Genomic DNA, 17,173 nt, shown 5'->3' on the forward strand with positions numbered 1-17,173 from the left:
CAATCCCTTAAAAAAAAAATTTGGAGGACACTTAAGTTTCACCTTTAAGAGTGGAATGCAAGAGCATTCAAAGAACCCCGACTGCTTTTCATGCTTCCCAGCAACTGCAGCTTGTGCAACCGTAACGTTTACCGAGAAACACAGGCAGCGAACGCAATGCATGAAGGCAACCTTTCTGTTAGAAACACAGCCTCTTGCATGGGTCGATCTCCTGTTATTGTTTTGCACATTCAATGTTTCAGCCTGAGAAGATAACATAGAACACATGTGCTGTTGGTGTTCTTTTTTTTTCAGTTCCATTTGTCTGTAGGATGCCGTTCTCAAAATTTCGAGGAATAACTTTGTAAAGAATGAAAGACAAGGTATGAGCAAGTTTCGTAGTAGAAGAGTGGTTGGGTATGCGCGGTTCGGAATTTCGTTGGAAATTCTTTTTGCGAAAGCAATGTCAGACGTTGGACGCCGGCCACCGACGCCTGATTTTTCTGTGACATGGGGCTCCTAATGCACTCCCGTTAAATGGTGTTAAAAGGCCTGTTACCAGGTCTGGCCATGTTGAGCTGAGTGCAGTGCATACAATGCACGCTAATGGTCGTGTCGGCCAAGTATTGCATCCCAACGCGCCGCAGAAAGACCTTCATTTCAAACTAATCACCGTTTGCGCTTCCCCTCGCGGGTGCCGCACTCCCAGCCGGACAGTCGATGTCTATAGCGCAAGTGCACCTACATACATGGCAATGCTGTGATGTGGCTCATAGTTACACGTGACTGAGAATTATTCAAGGCAACATCTGTTATTTGTTGAATCTGCTGCTTCAATAGACGAATTAACATTTTAGAGAAATAAAACATACAAACCGAATGTCTGCACATTTTTATTTTACTTTGTACTGTAGCAAGAGATGTACTTTCATTTTCTCTGCTTGTTCCCACATTGTGCAGTCGTGCGCAGAGAGAACGAAACTATGTCATTTTCTACCATGTTACAGCACCGTGATCATGCTCTTTCATACTCTCACGCCTGCCTCGATGCTAGTGATTGTTGCCCAGGCTTATGCCCGCTAATCAGGTGTTCTCGTGCAGAGTGCGCAAAATCGTCCGCTGCCCCAAAACAAGACAAATGCAACAGCTCGCCTGCAAAACCGTCACCGGAATCGCACCGCTCGGCAAAAACGCCAGAGAAAGAGAAAAAAAAAAGGCGGGGCGCGTGACGTATTCTTCATGCGATTCAACGGTTCCGGTATGACAGAACACAGGGAAGGAATTTCGCTTGCGAAGGCTAGACAGGGCAAGTGGAGAGAGTGTCGATGCTGACGGTGACGCTCGCTTCCCGATATCATGGGTTTGCAGCACTTCAAATAGTTCTATTTCTGCTATTAATGAACGAATTTGAAAAATTATTGTGGTAGAAAACTCTTCAGAGCGCAGGTAACAACTTCCAGCATGTAGCCAAAATTTGCTATTCAGCCTGGTGAGGGGCCCTTTCACCAATTCCCACCTTACGCAAAATAAAAAGGCAACAATGCACCGAGGAAAGGATTTATTTACAGGGAGCTCAGCAAGAGACACAAAAGACTGCGTTACAAAAAATGATGGCAAGCCAAGCACTCTGTGACACAACCAGAAGTCACACCATCATGTCCAGCACATTCAGCAAGAGAGGTGTTGAACATCACAACATCTAAAATGTGAAACAAATGATAGCTGCTTTATGTACATGTGTAGCAGTTTATCTATTACAGCCATAAGCACCAAATGTTTGGTGCAATTGATATGAGAGGATTTACATCATTGTTAGAAATAGGTCATGGGAGATCAGTTTATGTCATAGTAAGACCCCTAATGGAAACAAGTACAACCACATTTCAGTAAGAATATCATCTTAACCTTCCAACCGTTGGCATAGCGTCCCACAGAAGCAAGTCTCTCACTGTGTGGGAATACCTGCTGCATCATTAGTGCCTACTGCAGGTGAAACCTATGCCTACTTATTCACCAGAAAAGACCTAGAAAGCTTGTCACAAACAATTTGTGACACACTGATGCCGAGATGAGAGAATTTAGTCAAATCATGACAATATGAAACAAGGTGATTGTCAGAGGCACTGACTTTTGATGCTGCAGATGGTGCAAGAATATGAGTACCAGACAAGTATCGTCACAAACATATTGCATGTCATTCAATGCAAGTGGTGTGCGACAGTGCCTTGCCATTTAGTCAGTTTCAGGCAAATAATAATGCTACGTAACAAAGTAGACAGATCAGTGACTAACTTCAAACCAGCAGGCGAAATGTGACTGCGGTGGTAAAACCCCTACAGTCACAAACGTGTCCCGACTTTGTCACCTGCAGCACTCGAGGCGGGGTCATAATGTTGTCAACGAGCTAAATTTAGCCAACTGATTGCAGTGGGTGACTAAGCAAATGCTGACACCACCACCTGTGATTCTTTTATCCCGCTGGAAGCTACGGAAGAATCGGACTGCTAAGCCTGTATGTCACAAGTGTGCCATGGCTTTGTCTCTGGTGGCACTCGCACCATTGCTGGTATTGGTGACCATCTCACTGTTGCTGCATACTGAAAGCTAGCAACAAAGAATGACCTTCGTCGCATTCAATTGCAAACTGCCAACTGCTGCAAAGCCAGTACATCACGACCGTGATGTGAAGGGGTGCTCGATGGGCTCAACCCGCCATGTCCAGCAGAGACTGGAGGGATGTCGGCACCCACGTCTTGCCGTTGAACACGAAGATGACATTTCGGTCGAGGTACAGCATTACGTGACCGAGCCGGTAAACCTGTTTGCCCTCTTGGAATCGATGTGCCATGGGAACAAACAGCAGGTTCTTCTCCTGGGCCTGCGAGTGTCAGGCACAAAGACATGATCTCTTATTCAGCTCACAATAAATGGCAAAAGAATGCCACTCAATTATTAAAAACAGCTAGACATCAAAACCTGAGCGAATAAACTATGCTAGGAGCATGGTTGGACCATTTTGTACACGAGAACAGCCAAAAATTGCTGGTGCAGCAAGAACATAAAGCTGAATAAATGTTTAAAAGAAGCACTTCTTCTCCACAGCTATGTACTATCCAAAGCAAAATAAAGGAACTCAGTTCAAAGGTCTAGGTGTATTGGCACAGAATTTTGTGCAACATAAAAGGCCTGTCAAGCCTACTCATTAGCACATTACATAACCTTCTTCCTCTAAAATGAAGTATCATGTTCTATTTGCATTATATAACAGCACAGAGTTTCCTACAAAAATACTAGAGAGAACCCTGGCGTTAGTGCTTATAGTAGCATGGCAGTTCAGACAGCATGGGATTGATCGACAGTACATGGATTTGCCTAAACTTTGGATATACTGAAGTAAATCTAAAACTGATATCGATGTGTATGAATGCAGTAGAACCTCAATGATACGATCCCATTACATATTATTTCCCGGCAAGAACATTCCCGATCAAGAACACAAAAAATTACCCAATATAATCACCCTTCATATGTTCACGGAAAACACAATCTTTTGGCACCAATGTTTATCGCCAAACTACAGTCGTGTGATACGTAATATGGCCGCTAGAGCCCAGTAAAACAACAAAAGGTGGGAACCACGCGAATGAGAACAGTAGCTGCCTACCACAGCATGTTCCCCACAATACTCGCCTGCCCGCCTAAGAAAAACGCTGGTGTGCCCTCAATTTCCTATTGCGGTACCAGCCAACCTCCCCCCCCAGGTCATCGCATGCTGCGTTCACAAATATCCCCACCAACACTATTGTGATGAGCATCTTCACCAATCTGTTTCACAGTGCGTGCAGCATGGTGCGGTTTGAAGCATACTGCACACTTTTGACAGGTGATCTGCCAAATGCGCTGCTGTTGCCCTGTTGCACGCGGCGCGAAGTGAGCATGATGTTTTGCTATGGTGGCAGCGTAATCATGCATTGCCCACTAGCTGCATTTCATTTTGGTTTTCCGTCGCCATCTTAAAGCACAACATAACAGGACAACAACAGCAACAACAGCATGCGTCTTGGGTTCCTTGGGCGTCAACAGCTTCAACAATTCGCACCGAGTGGGCATGTCAAAACTTCCCACCAAAAATGGCCAGCTTGAAGAAGCTGGTGACCCAGAGTGAATTCGAGGAGTGCAAACACAAGCTTGCCAAAGCAGCAAAATGCCGATGCACGACTCGAACCACTCGGGCCCCACCAGCTTGGCCCACGTCGCCGTAGCTTGCTGCAATGATTTGCGCAATGCTTCACACTACGTAAATGTCAACTACAGTTGATTAGTACATTTTCCTGGTTAGTGCGACTGTATAAGCTCGTAATAAATATCGTAATAGCACAAGCACTTTCATGTCATTCATGATGCAGTGAGGTTTGACTGTACATGAAAGTGCTTTGCAGGGTTCTGCATTTTACTGCAGGCTGAAGTTTGGCTTGCCAGTAAAACAGTGTAGGGGTGTGTGAATGTTTGAAACTTCCTAATAACTAATCGAATATTGCCCTATTCTATTCGATATTCAAATTACATAGTCACTATTCATATACATTATGTTTCATACTGGAGCACACAAAGTCGCTGAAAGAACCAGACATTTTCTAAGTATGCAAATAAACTGCTTATTTTGTTCTAACGCTCCATTTGTGTTGTCAATAAACAATGCTTCATAACACGTAATGAAATCACAGAAACTTGCAAACGTTGTGAATCCAATGTGATGTTAAGATTGTTTTATATTCATAGTGAATACAGCTGTTTCATTATTACAAAACTATTAGAAAAATATTGAACTTGATTCGCTTCTGGCATTACTCTATTCAGTCTTGAAAGTCACCACTCACACACCCCTAAAAAAAGCATGACACAGTGAAATTGATGCGATCATGGAAACGTGGCCTTACTCTTTGCTCGATCAGCTCTTTGAAGGTCATCTGTGCATTGGCTGGAGTGGTGGAGCTTCGAATTGTTTGCATGTGCTGCAAAATGGCAAGAAGGTCAGTGTTATGCATTTCAGGTTACAAATGCAAATGACTCACTGATTTATTAAAAGTTGAAAGTGGGAAGTTGGTTTGACATTGCCTCTGTATTACGCTGCAATGCATGGCCAGGCACATTAAATGGACTGACAGTGTCACTAGCAACATTTTCAGTTTGTAAGCAGACTCAAGTTGGTTATAGAAGTACAGAAATCAGTAGAGAGAAGACAAGTGCAGCGAACACCAGTGTTGCCGTCTTGCATGTCTCCTGATAGATTGAACATACCTCTGGCTAGTATTGTGCTTACTGGATTTTGCAAGACAGTGTATTTTTCTCAGATTTAATGAGAATAAACAGTGTGTCCCAGGAGACTGCGAATTTCGTTTCTAGTTAAGCGACAACAGCAACTAGCACTGTCCACCTTTGAAAATACCGTTACATCAATAATTACATTTAGAGAGTGCGTTTATGAGAAACACAGCGTTGACCAGTTTAAAAGATAACCCAAGCCTGGTTTTGTTATCGTCTTCGATGTGGCAGCCATTCTCGTTCTCTTCAACTAACTATATCCAGTTTGTGGGAATCCTCGGGTCCCACGGCGTTCGCAAGTACGGCAAAGGTCGCGTCGGGTGCAAGCGCCAACAGGTTTGGGGAGAGGAGGGGAAAGCCTTCCTTTTTCTTGGGCAGCGAACGCGAACCGCAAGCACTATCAGCGCCACCGGGTGCGTCATGCGAGATCCCTCCAACATGGCCGGAGTCTCTTTGGTCACCAGCAAGCGGCGACAGTCTCCGCCGCCGCTTCCATTTTTCCACACGTGGTTAGCCAACCACATTTTGCCGTGGCAGTCGCCGCGGCCGCCCGTAAGACAGCTGATAAGCTGATCAGCGCACGTCCTTGTCGTCTCGTCTTCGTCCGTGTCATTTTTGGCGCTGCCACCTTTTTAAATGTGTACCAACACACCCAATGTGCCACACATTAACCGTAAGCTCTTCTTTACCCAGTGTATTATTCTCTTCGAGAGAATCTTCAGTGACATGAACTATAGCTAGCTGGCCTGCTCAAAGTGTTGGTTGCAATCATAATAAATGCTTTCCGAGTGTACGTGAGGTTGTCGTCTATTCTTTCCTCGAGCTTGTACTAAACCATGGTTGACGGGCAGGCGTGCGCCAACTGTGGCGCTGAGTGTGCCGAGGCGTAGCGCCGTTTGCACCCCCTTATCCCGACCAGTTGTTATATGCATGTGGTAATGAAATGACCGTCTATAAAAGTCTTCCAGCACATTGTGTGTCATAAAATATCAACTTGAAGGGCTTTCAACCAACACTTTACTGACAGCCTAAACAAGCATCTCGATTTTGCCTTTCTTGTATTTGTGGCGTTGTTATTATAATACAGTACATTCTCAGTAAACGGAACTTGGAGGAACCGGAGAGATATGTTCCGATAAATAGGAGTTCCGTTTATTGAGAAAGATGTGTGCAGGGAAAGATGTGCAGATGAGACCGTCGAGTGCTATATGTCATAAACATGCCCCTCCTAATGCTGTTGTCAGAAGTGTTCAGTATTAAGAAATAAATGTAGCAGCTAGTAAAAAAAAAAAAAGAACAAAATAGTTCGATAAATGCATTCAAATAGTTCACAAATGGAAGCCCAAAGTTATGAATTCACCAGAACTTAAGTGGCTTAATTATTCTCCAAGTAGCAATATACATAATTAAAAAAAAGGTTGCCAAACATCTTGCTGCAAGCACATATGGTTGCATACGACCTCGTAAGTCTTCACTTCGACCATTGTAGTGCTGTCACTACGAACGCACCAACTCTGCATCCTCCGTAAACTTGAACAGAGATCAACTGCACTAGAATAGCAGACTACCAATATAGTTTTTTTTTACAACCATCATTTTACAGCACTTTTCTTGCTTCATTACCGGCTTTGCTGATGCAAGCATTGAGGGTGAAATTGGCGCTGCTTGAAGTCGCTTAATTCTGAGCAACAAATATTTGTAGCAGCAGCCAAAGAAGTCACCTGCGACTACGCCACTACTTAGCACGTAACGTAAAATGCTAGGCACTTGCACATGCTGTGCGTCCAGAATGCATGACTTTCTTGAAAAAATAGGTGTCACCAAAACCGAAAAATCTGGTTTTCTCCGAAAACGAAAAAAAAATCTTTTAGAGGTTGACTCTGTAGTTCCATTTATAGAGAGTTGCGAACACTTTGGTTCCGATTAATGAAAGTTTTTTTTTTTTTTAGACTGTTCAATTACAACACCAACAAATTGAGAGACTGTTCCGTTTAATTAACTGACTATTTCGTTTAAGTGATTTCTGTTTACCGAGATTCCATTGTAATTTACGTTTGCCCTAGTGACGCTTCTTCATCTGATATTATGTCGGCGAAGTTCGCTGCAACAATTATTTTGCATAATTGTGGAAAAAAAAAAAAAGTGGCAACCAATATGACTAGGCACTTTCCTTTTTTTTCCTGTTCTTCTTTTGTAATTTGCCGTATGCACATTGTATTTACTAGTGCTGCACTTCTTTTTGTAGCATTTGCCAGCTTCGAACCCATTTAAGTAATTATCCTCGTGGCTTCCGCTGCCCTCACCGTTTGATGAGCTCGCCCCATTGGCACTCTCCCGAAGCTCACTGTACTTCAAGCCGTCCATGCTGTTTTGAGACTCCTGTCACTTTCAAGCTCTTGACGAAGGCTTTGTTCAATATTAACACACACTTTTCGCAGAGATGCCCGCTTCATGTGCCCAAAAGCACGATGCAGCTGAACGAGCCACAGCACAGCAGACAGCGTGCTAAATTTATGCTGCGCATGGAGGATGCCGCATGATCCGGCGAGATACGGTCATTCTAATATGGGGATGACGTCACTGTTGGCAGGACAGCAACTAGCGCCACCTAGTATCTGCTTGTGGAAATTAACCAGCATGTGGCATGGTGTCTGAAATCATACGTTGTGTGCTTGCCCAATCTCAAATGCCAAGCACGCATGCGTGAAACTTAATTTTCAAAATATTCTCCCTCTAAAGCGGGGGGGGGGTGTGGGCCTTACACGAGTAAATACGGGATCTTAATATTTGTGAGGCCCTGTGTTACAATATTAGTGCCACGGTAACTTAAGTAGAGTCACAGTCCTGTTCGAGAAACGCCCCAAAACAGTAAGGAACTTCCGCGGATTGAAGCAGCCTCTACGAAAACACTCACGCTGTATTCTGGTCGTCCACCCACGTTTTCCTGAGGCATGTGCTGTGGAGGCAGTGGCGCCGGCCTGTATCCCAAAAGCCCCGGCGGAGCCGGCGGCCCGCCTCCGGGACCAGGCAGCGCCACCGGCAGGCCCGAGACAGAACGGTTCATCATGTCCAGCGCCATCTTGAATTGCTCTGCACCAAACAGCACCACAGGACAGGGGCTCTCAAAATTTGGGGGTTGTCAAGTGTCGACATTTCGCAGCTATAGCCTTGAGTGCCAACTGCAGTTCACTGTAACCACTACCAATACTGTGCCAAAAGAATGTAGACCGAAGCAAGAAGAAAAAGAATTGTCACATTATGCAAGGACACTGCTGTGAAAAGAAAACAAACACTCACCAACACGGAAGTTCTAAGCTGGGCTAGTTACGTTCAACGTGATGAACAATGCTAACAATGGGACAGGAAATATACGAACAGGACAGTCATGATGACTATTATAATTTGTTGTCTTGTTGGCACCGATAAAATCTAGGAGGCCATGGCTAACTTCACCAGACACCCAGTGCACCGCAGTAGGAGAGAGAAGTGGATGCGCTGGTACTTCGCACCATCGTACGTAGCTGCGATCAAGCAGCTGCTCACCAAGGCCATCACACTTGTCCCTTTGACTGCTTTACAACGCACAAGCAAGCACACCTATTCGACACCTGCTGCAAGCATTTCGAATGGCTGCGCCGAACAGGTGCCGTTCACTGCAGGAAGCGATACAATCGGTGCGCAATGGTCAAGTACTGTTTTGCTTCGGAGACAAGTCTAATTCTATTCTATATTTATATTCTATAATAATTCTATATCTATTGGCAGGATAATTTTCATTAATTAAAACAAGGTTTCAAAGACATTCATTGCACACGGTTTCCTTATAACGAGGTTCCAGTGTATTAACGAAATATTACATTGCAAACATTGCATAATATAATGGACAGATATAACATGGTTACTGATTTATACATTGACACTGTCACCAATTTCAAACAGCCTTTTCCCTTGCCTCGTAATAGTGCACCAAAAAAGTGACACTCGCTGTGGCGAAGTGCCCGCCTGAGTCGGGTATAGGTCATGCTGAAACTGCAAGCCAAGTTACACTATTCGAGGAAATTCCAGAAGCCCCAAGTTCCCCCCCAAGGTCGAATTAAAAGAATTTGAGTGCGCATGTTCCTATTCTGCATTTATAAACATATCTTTACTCTTATACGACTACGGAGTTTCTTACAATATTACCTAGAGGTAAAACTGGCCCTTCGCCGTCTGTGTATGCATTGAAATGCTGGGAGGTGGTGGCTTTGGATTGGCATCATTCTCAGAGAGCCATGGCACCTTAAACGCTTGCCTGGCTATCACCACTCTGTCTGTCACAATGGTTCATTATCTACTAAAAGAGAATGTGAATAGCTGCTTTTTTCTTTATATCACACAACAAAATTTCTCTTCAATGCTGTGAACTTGTGTTTGGATCTACGATTATATGAAACGTAAAAAGTACTGGCAGGTCGCTAAAGTTGAATAACAGATGGCAAGCTCCACCATCGCTGTGTGACAGTTTGTCGTCAGCTTTTGTTTTTCCTAGCTTGCTCATGCGCAGCAAGTGTGTAAACTTCATTGAAAGACGTACTACGGGTGAATGAGAACTTCTAAGAACACTTTACGTTAACAAAGCTGAAGGCTTTAGATTACCAAGGCCAAGCCAAGTTCGAAACAAAGCCTCCCACAGACCGCCGCCGTTCCCAAGGCAACAACACTACGCCCATTAGGAAATGCACATAGACAGTGACACCAGATTTCTCTCCAGGTAATGTTGCAAAGATATCTACGCTCACAATGGTGCGGACACGAACAGTCACCAACTGACCGCGCACGCTGGGCTGCTGGAGCAGGGCGTCGGAGAAGAGGGACTTCCATCCCGTGTACCACTTGGAGATCTCCTGGTAGTTTGGGTTGTGCTGCAGCCAGCCCGCCAGCACCTGCAGCCACTGGGGGAAGAAGGTCTTCTCCAGGAGGGTGGCCATGCTGGACGCTGGACAGAGGTCCTCCCACGCCATCACCCACTGCCACACGTCTGCGCAGTGACGGGAGGAGAGTGACCGATTCACTGACCGACAGAAGCAGAGACAGATAGATCTCGTCATCCTGAAACAGTGGAGGGCTACAGATCAGGTCTGACGACCTGGCACTCCTTATTCCCCTTAACTGCCGTTGATGAGATAACTCACCGTCACGATCAAGCATGCTCCGGTGCCGATGATGAATTGCCTCATCATGAATTTCTGGCAATTTTTGCACATGTGCAGTGTGTTAAGTTTCTTGCAATTTTGAGAAGAAAAAAAATACGCATCGACTTCCACCAATTTTTTGCACATCTAAAATTTGTTTCCAGAATTTGTCACAGCAGTTAAGGGATTAAAGAGGCACTGATGAATATTTTCGTAGTTTTACAAATTTCACCACATGATTTTTTGCACGTAACAGCATGTCACTTAGCAGGTAAGAATGTTGCCCAACATTTTTTTTTTCAGGTTGATACTAAAGTCATCTCGAAATGCAGGACCTTATGTCACCAACATTATTGTGACGTAATGCAGAGGAAAACTTACCAATGATGTACAACATTACAGCTAAGTACGATAGAGCTGCTCATAAAAAAGATAACGAGAGTGCTGTGTGTATGTCTTCTGGCTGTGCTCGTGTCTGATAGCTTGAGCAATCACACAATGGAGCGAGAAGGTACAAAAGTACAGAAGGCATTTTTGCATTTTAGCCTAGTTGGAATGCAACCTTTCTGGCTGGTATTGTATACCTGCGTCTTTGCAGTACCTAACAGTATAGCGCTTTAGCCACCCAAATGGGTGAAGGGAAAAGTCGAGTTAAGGTCACAGGTAACAGCATTATTGGTAAAAGTCGGAGTGGTGGATGGAAATCTGCGCTGTCTGTGATGAAACATTAGAAGGCCATTAGCAGGAGGAAAGGCATAGCAGCAGCTTTTCTTTATATGTACTTTGACATTTCTTTAATACACATCTAAGCATGAAAATTATGAAGGGTAACCAAAGAAGGTCGGGATGCCACTGTCAGCATCCGCAAGCCACTTCCTCGATTTGCTTCTGCACATTTGTGGCTCTGGTTACAACTTAAAGCGACAGTTATCTTGTAACCTTGTTTGTAAGTTTAAGCGGCACAAGCTGTCCACAGTGGCACAGAGGTTCCGGTTTTGCAGCTTTTTACAACTTCTTTTACCGAGCTGGCCTTAAACAATGCTATAGATAGTGTACCCTTGAAGTTCAATGTGGCATAGCCTTACTGTTTACGCGATGGAAGCATACATTCCCTCCTACTAAAATGGCTTTCTCGTCCCATTAGCTTGGAGTGTTCCTGTTGGTACTCTGCACGCACTCTTACCACTAGCACGACGCTGCTTGCAATAGCATAAATCCCAGCTTTGCGGTATTGGCAATACCGTCGCACTTTGACATAATGAACACAAAACATGAAGGAAACGTAAAATTCTTCTCGCCGATATCAGTTATAACAAATACAGGAGATAACAAAGGTATCTTTGAGTTGGATACGATTTCATTACGATGAGGTTAAATTGGACCAGATTAGAAGAAATGTGCTTGCACTGGAACTTTTTACCACTACTGTCACTGCTTTACGTTACAAGAGCCACAAAAACATTTTAAAGGACGACCTCCGTTCTGATACTTGAAGCAATGGATAGACATACAAACACCATTAAAAAAATTAACAAAAAAGGTACTAAGGCTATATAAGGCAATTTGCTGTAATAGTTCTGCGGAAACCCACAAGGTGGAGAAAAGTAACTAATAAAGGGAAAATCAGACATCTACCCGTTCGTAGCAATTGCTACAAAGGAAACTCATACAGGTTCCTCGAAAGAAAAGCCTCAGAGTTGAAGAAAAATTCGTCCCGGTCCGGGACGAATTTACAGGTTCCTTTCGAGGAACCCGTATGAGCTTCCTTTGTAGCAATTGCTACGAACGGGTGGATGTCTGATTTTCCCTTTATTAAGGCTGTACTATACTAAGGCTAATATAATAGGAGATGAAAACATTGCATGCTCACTATTTAATTACGGTAACCATCATAAAGCTATTCCGATGAAAACAGCGTCACAGCATGCATAAAGACAGTGGCCCCAGTGCGTGCACAGCCGTATTGATCCCACAAACAGTTATTCCATACCATGCTGGCACTTATCCTTAAATGGATAGGGACTTCTTTGGCCACGGGGATCTGTGAACAGGTTGTTAACAAGGTTGTTAGCAGGAGTAATGTCAATAATGCCTGTAAGCATCATAAAAAAAAGAAAGAAAAGAAATTGAACACGGCCTGCATGCTACACACTTGGGTTAATTATTGACCCGCTGTTGACAGGTATGACATCAGGGGGAATGTACAGATGTCCTGGGTATACTCTCAGATTTCTGTTGTACTTTTCGTTATTTAATATGGTTACCAACCTATAATTCAAACATGCTTAATTACTCAGACAACTTCACAGCACCGCAAATTTTGTTAACTGTCAAAATCTAAGCAGAGGTTTAAAGATTAACACGTTCACTGCTGCAGCACTTTTGGAAGTCTCGGTTCCTGTTGGTGATGGCTCGCTGGTGGGTCAATAGGGGGTTGTGCTCCTCCAAAACTTCCTCAATGTGCAGAGAGATGACGCTATGACGTGTCAAACCAGGTGCAAAAAGAATTGTTCTTCTCCATCGATTTCTAGCAAAGATGTCGCTTGCACACTGCAGAAAAGCCCTGCACAGCCATACAGGGGGAATACTGCAGTGGCCAACTTGTGACCCACCTCGCAGTGAACAAGTTAGTTTGCAATAGAAAAATGTGATGTTCAATAACCTGGTAGAGGAACAATAGTTTGTGATTGGCAGTCAGCCACTTGATATGCGGAGGTATGAATATATAGGCCAAGTATTCCCAGGGGACCTGAATCACAAGAACGAAATTTGCACACGAATAAAAATGGGTTGGAGTGCATATGGCAGGTGTTCTCAAGTCATGACTGGAAGGCTTTAAATAAATGACATGGCTATAAATAAAAGGATACCATCATTGCATTCTGCTAGCACTAAACTAAACTACGAAAGAGGGCAGGGCAACGATGTCAGCACCATGTAAAAGCCATCACTGTCTTGACTTCTGAGAATGTGATGCAAAATAACCTCACGGGGCCGCAATCGGGGTATCATGAGAAACTGAGCAACATGATGATGTGTTTCATGAGATTAGAAAACACGGTTGTGATGTCACAGGAAAATGAACAGTGCGAAATGACACGCTCACATGTGACGCTGTACTTGTGACGCTATGGGGAACAATGGATGTGACGAAAGGAGGGAACATGGTCATGACGTAACCGTGAAGGAAACGTGACACAACACGATCATGTGATTCTGCAGTCGTGACACTATGAGAAAACGAAAGAAAATGTGACGAAGTGCGAGAGCCCGACAGACGGCCCTGGCGCTCACCCAAGTGCTGCTGGTGTGGGTTGATGGGCATGGCCTGCAGAGCCAGTGCCAGCTTGGGCAGAATGTTGGCAACAACAAATGCCTCGAGGGTCCCCTGGGAGAAGACGCCCCGCCAGGGCTCCAAAATGAGCTTGGCCGAGCCGTCGCTGGGGTGCCAGGCACTGAGTGCATTGGCCAGCTTCAGCCGGATAGGTGGGTACAGGGGCTCCAGGCGCAATCCTGCATGTGACGGATGATGAATGCTAGAGCGTTCTGCACGCAGTCATGTCGAGCTTTAAAAAATGCGATTGTTCTAGAGTGCGCACAGCGGTGGCTTGAAAGCACGAGAGATACATGAGGTCGAAGTAGCATTACGGTAGGACGAAAGTGCTAGAGTTCCAATTAAGGACATGACAGGTTTCCTGGTTGACAGGCTTCCAAAGTTTGGAAAAAAACGCATCTCTTGCACTGAAAGGGACTTTTAAGAAACACATTAATTCAGTTTAGACTGGTCAAGTATTCTCTGAAAGCTCTATTTTCATCAAGTGAGCAGTAAAGGTTGATTAGCAGTAGATAAAACGAAGGCCAAACTGAATTTTGCACTGAAACATGAGCACCAGCAACTAAAAGTGTGATGTCATGGGCCTTAACACTATTTTTTACATTTTGGCTATTTTAGTGCAAGGAAAAGTTTGAACTGAAATGATTTACTTTCCAGCTCCTTTAAAATGCAACGTCATTCTTTGCCAAAACAGAGCCAGATCCTAACAGACGCTGCCAAAATCTCTTATCTTACAGCAACCTTCTGCGGAAACTATAGCACAGTGTTGCCACCCATCTTTCATTTTTGCATCTTTTCTGATTTACCAAGTGCCCTCTTCTGGTAAGAGTGGCCATTTCGCTATTGCAATAGTGTAATTTGCTAATATACAGCTTAACTCAATATTCCTCTTTAATGTTGCTTGAATGTTTTTCCAATCAAATTTGTTCACCTCATGACAAACCACTGACAAGGAACACCATCGCAGCCTGGAAGGTGCACATTTTCTCACAACTGCTTACTGTCACAGCAATCTGATTCTATCAACATAGTGTCACAGTTGTGACACTTTTGTGACATACCCATCAGAGGAAGCCACGGGTGCAGCCATGAGTGGATTGGCATGGTGTCTGTCAGCGGATTCCATGCTTCGACCTCAGTTTGAAGCTTTGGAAGCACAAACTGATCCAGGATGTTCTCCAACATCCATCGGGGCAGCAGCGGCATCCATGTCTCGAGCAACTCGATCAGCGGATCACTGTTTCGCGGTGACCATTCTCTGTTGCCAAAAAAAAAAAGAATACATAGCCTCACGTAAGGATTAGCAACAGCAAATTGTTCACTGTGTTGTAAGGGGGTGAGCTGCTGCCAGAGCCAGATGTTACACAGAACGAAGCAAGAAAAATCACACTAGGCAGCAATTTCAAGTGCATACTGAAGACTCCATAATTTGTAAGACGTAAACTTTGCTATCATTCGGAATTCACCTACACAAAAATCGTCAACAGCAACCTTATTGCTTTTGGCTTTTTACCACTCCTCCCCCTTTTCTCTTCACTTGACACAAATCTCATTGCGAAGATGCATTTGTTGACCTGCCAGTTTCCAAGCTTCGCAGCCATGCAGACAAACCCTCTCGCTGTTGAGTTTAAAATATAAAAAAAAATATATCCCAATTTGGAAGCTTGTGCCAACCATTATGGATTGCAAGGTGCTTCAACATACAAGATGTCGTGCACGTAATGGCCACAAGGTGGCTGTTAGCGATCTATTCTTCAAACTGGCTCAAACCATGGCTAGGGTAGATGTCTTGTATGAATGTGTAACCTGCTCTACATTCTTGCTGTTAACTTCATGTTTTTTTTTTTCAGCTATAAAATTAAAATAAAATTACAGGGGTTAAATGTCCCAACACAACACAGGGCAGCCGTAGGGGAGGGGGGGAGGCTGCTGATTAATTTTTATCAGCTGATTTTTCCTAATGTGCACTTAAATCTAAGTATATGTGTGTTTGTGCACTCCACCCCCCATGGGAATGTGGCTGTGGCAATTAGGAATCGAGCCCACAACCTTATGCTCAACTGCAAAATGTCATAGGCACCGAGACACCAGGTAGGGTTAGCAAGACAAGTAAACGCTGAGACAGACAAACAAAGGAGGGCTCAGTGACAGTCGGCCAACTCACAGTATCGCTTGCCGCACTGGAGGCATCCAGGTCTCCCAGACCAAGTTGTGGTAAGGGTCCTCCTCGGGTGCATCGCGGTGGTCATGCGTCCTGCTGCCGTATATCTCGAGCAGGTCCTTCCACGTGCAGAACAGGCTGACGTGGGCATCCCGCTCCTTCAAGGGGGACCAATTTTCCAGCTCCTTCTTCACCTGGAGAGGGGTACCAGCGGTTTCTCGGTTAATTCAACCCTTTAACTGGCAGCCTTTCGGGTGAAGCTGCAACTTTTTTATCTTGTCAGTTGACCCTTTCAGTGTAGGGTTTTTTCGGAGGTGACGCACCTACAGCGGCGGGCTTTTTTTTTTTCTCTCCAATATTATGAAATGAACACAACGGTTTATTTTTGCTTATGCAAAATGGGGAGAATGACACGGATAATGGCAAGTGCTCTCTTGGTATGGTCCTCACATTATTGTCAGACGTCAGTGATATGGCAGGACAGAAACGTGAAAACATACTGTTACTTTAGTAACACAGAAAGGGTTATAGGTTTAATGAGGCATCCTTTCAGGCACGGGGAAACATTTCGGACCACAAGATCCATCCACACCCACACACACACGCACACACACACACACAAAAAGACAATTCAGTACAGCCAATGAATCAAATCCACAAACCGGCGCTGGGACGAGGAGTGATACCCCAGTGGAGGGCTCCTGCTTAATTTTGGCATTGTTTAACATGCACAAAGGTGTTGTTGCATTTCAAGCGCACCAAGATGCAGCTGGGCATCAAACCTGTAACCTCACGCTGAACAGCGAGACACTATTCCCATTAAGGCAGAATAGGTGCAGAGCATGCCTTTCCATTCAGCTGCCACACTGCACCTCTGCATTCAATGCAGACTGGCAGGGCCGAGAGGATACATTTAACCTTGTTTCACAACTTCTGCGATCTGAATGGTAGTGTATAAACCAGAATATTTTACTATCGCGCTCGCATTTTTCAGCCAGCGCACTGAATTCCGACCCCATGTCGGCAGAGCCCGAGCAGGGGCGTATTTCCGTTCTGTCAAGGGCAAAAACGTGCAAGAGCTGCACCGCCTTTGCCCGACGCTTGTGCGCAAGTGAGTTGTGAGAGGAAAAATCTGGGAACTGAGTAACTTGTTTTCATACATGCAAAAATGTGCATAATAGAAATCGACCAAGCAGCTGAACAATA

General features: G+C 44.5%; 1 protein-coding gene across 3 annotated transcripts in view; it reads right to left on the reverse strand.

Annotated features, from left to right (window-relative positions):
* Window positions 1-1,520: 1,520 nt before the first annotated feature.
* Window positions 1,521-17,173, reverse strand: part of LOC126544632 (tuftelin-interacting protein 11-like) — a 32,559-nt gene continuing 16,906 nt past the window's right edge. For 2 of the 3 annotated variants that reach the window (XM_050192071.3, XM_050192073.2), the window contains 8 exons: window positions 15,971-16,161; window positions 14,868-15,064; window positions 13,767-13,985; window positions 12,463-12,513; window positions 10,112-10,318; window positions 8,216-8,391; window positions 4,917-4,991; window positions 1,521-2,857 (listed from right to left, as the gene is read on the reverse strand). In XM_050192071.3, the coding sequence (XP_050048028.1) occupies window positions 2,684-2,857; window positions 4,917-4,991; window positions 8,216-8,391; window positions 10,112-10,318; window positions 12,463-12,513; window positions 13,767-13,985; window positions 14,868-15,064; window positions 15,971-16,161 (1,290 nt within the window). In that variant the 3' untranslated portion in view covers window positions 1,521-2,683. The remainder of the gene's footprint in view (window positions 2,858-4,916; window positions 4,992-8,215; window positions 8,392-10,111; window positions 10,319-12,462; window positions 12,514-13,766; window positions 13,986-14,867; window positions 15,065-15,970; window positions 16,162-17,173) is intronic. The other variant, XM_050192072.3, reaches the window with a different exon arrangement.

Source organism: Dermacentor andersoni, chromosome 10 (genome assembly GCF_023375885.2).
Source record: "Dermacentor andersoni chromosome 10, qqDerAnde1_hic_scaffold, whole genome shotgun sequence".
Taxonomy (NCBI): domain Eukaryota; kingdom Metazoa; phylum Arthropoda; class Arachnida; order Ixodida; family Ixodidae; genus Dermacentor; species Dermacentor andersoni.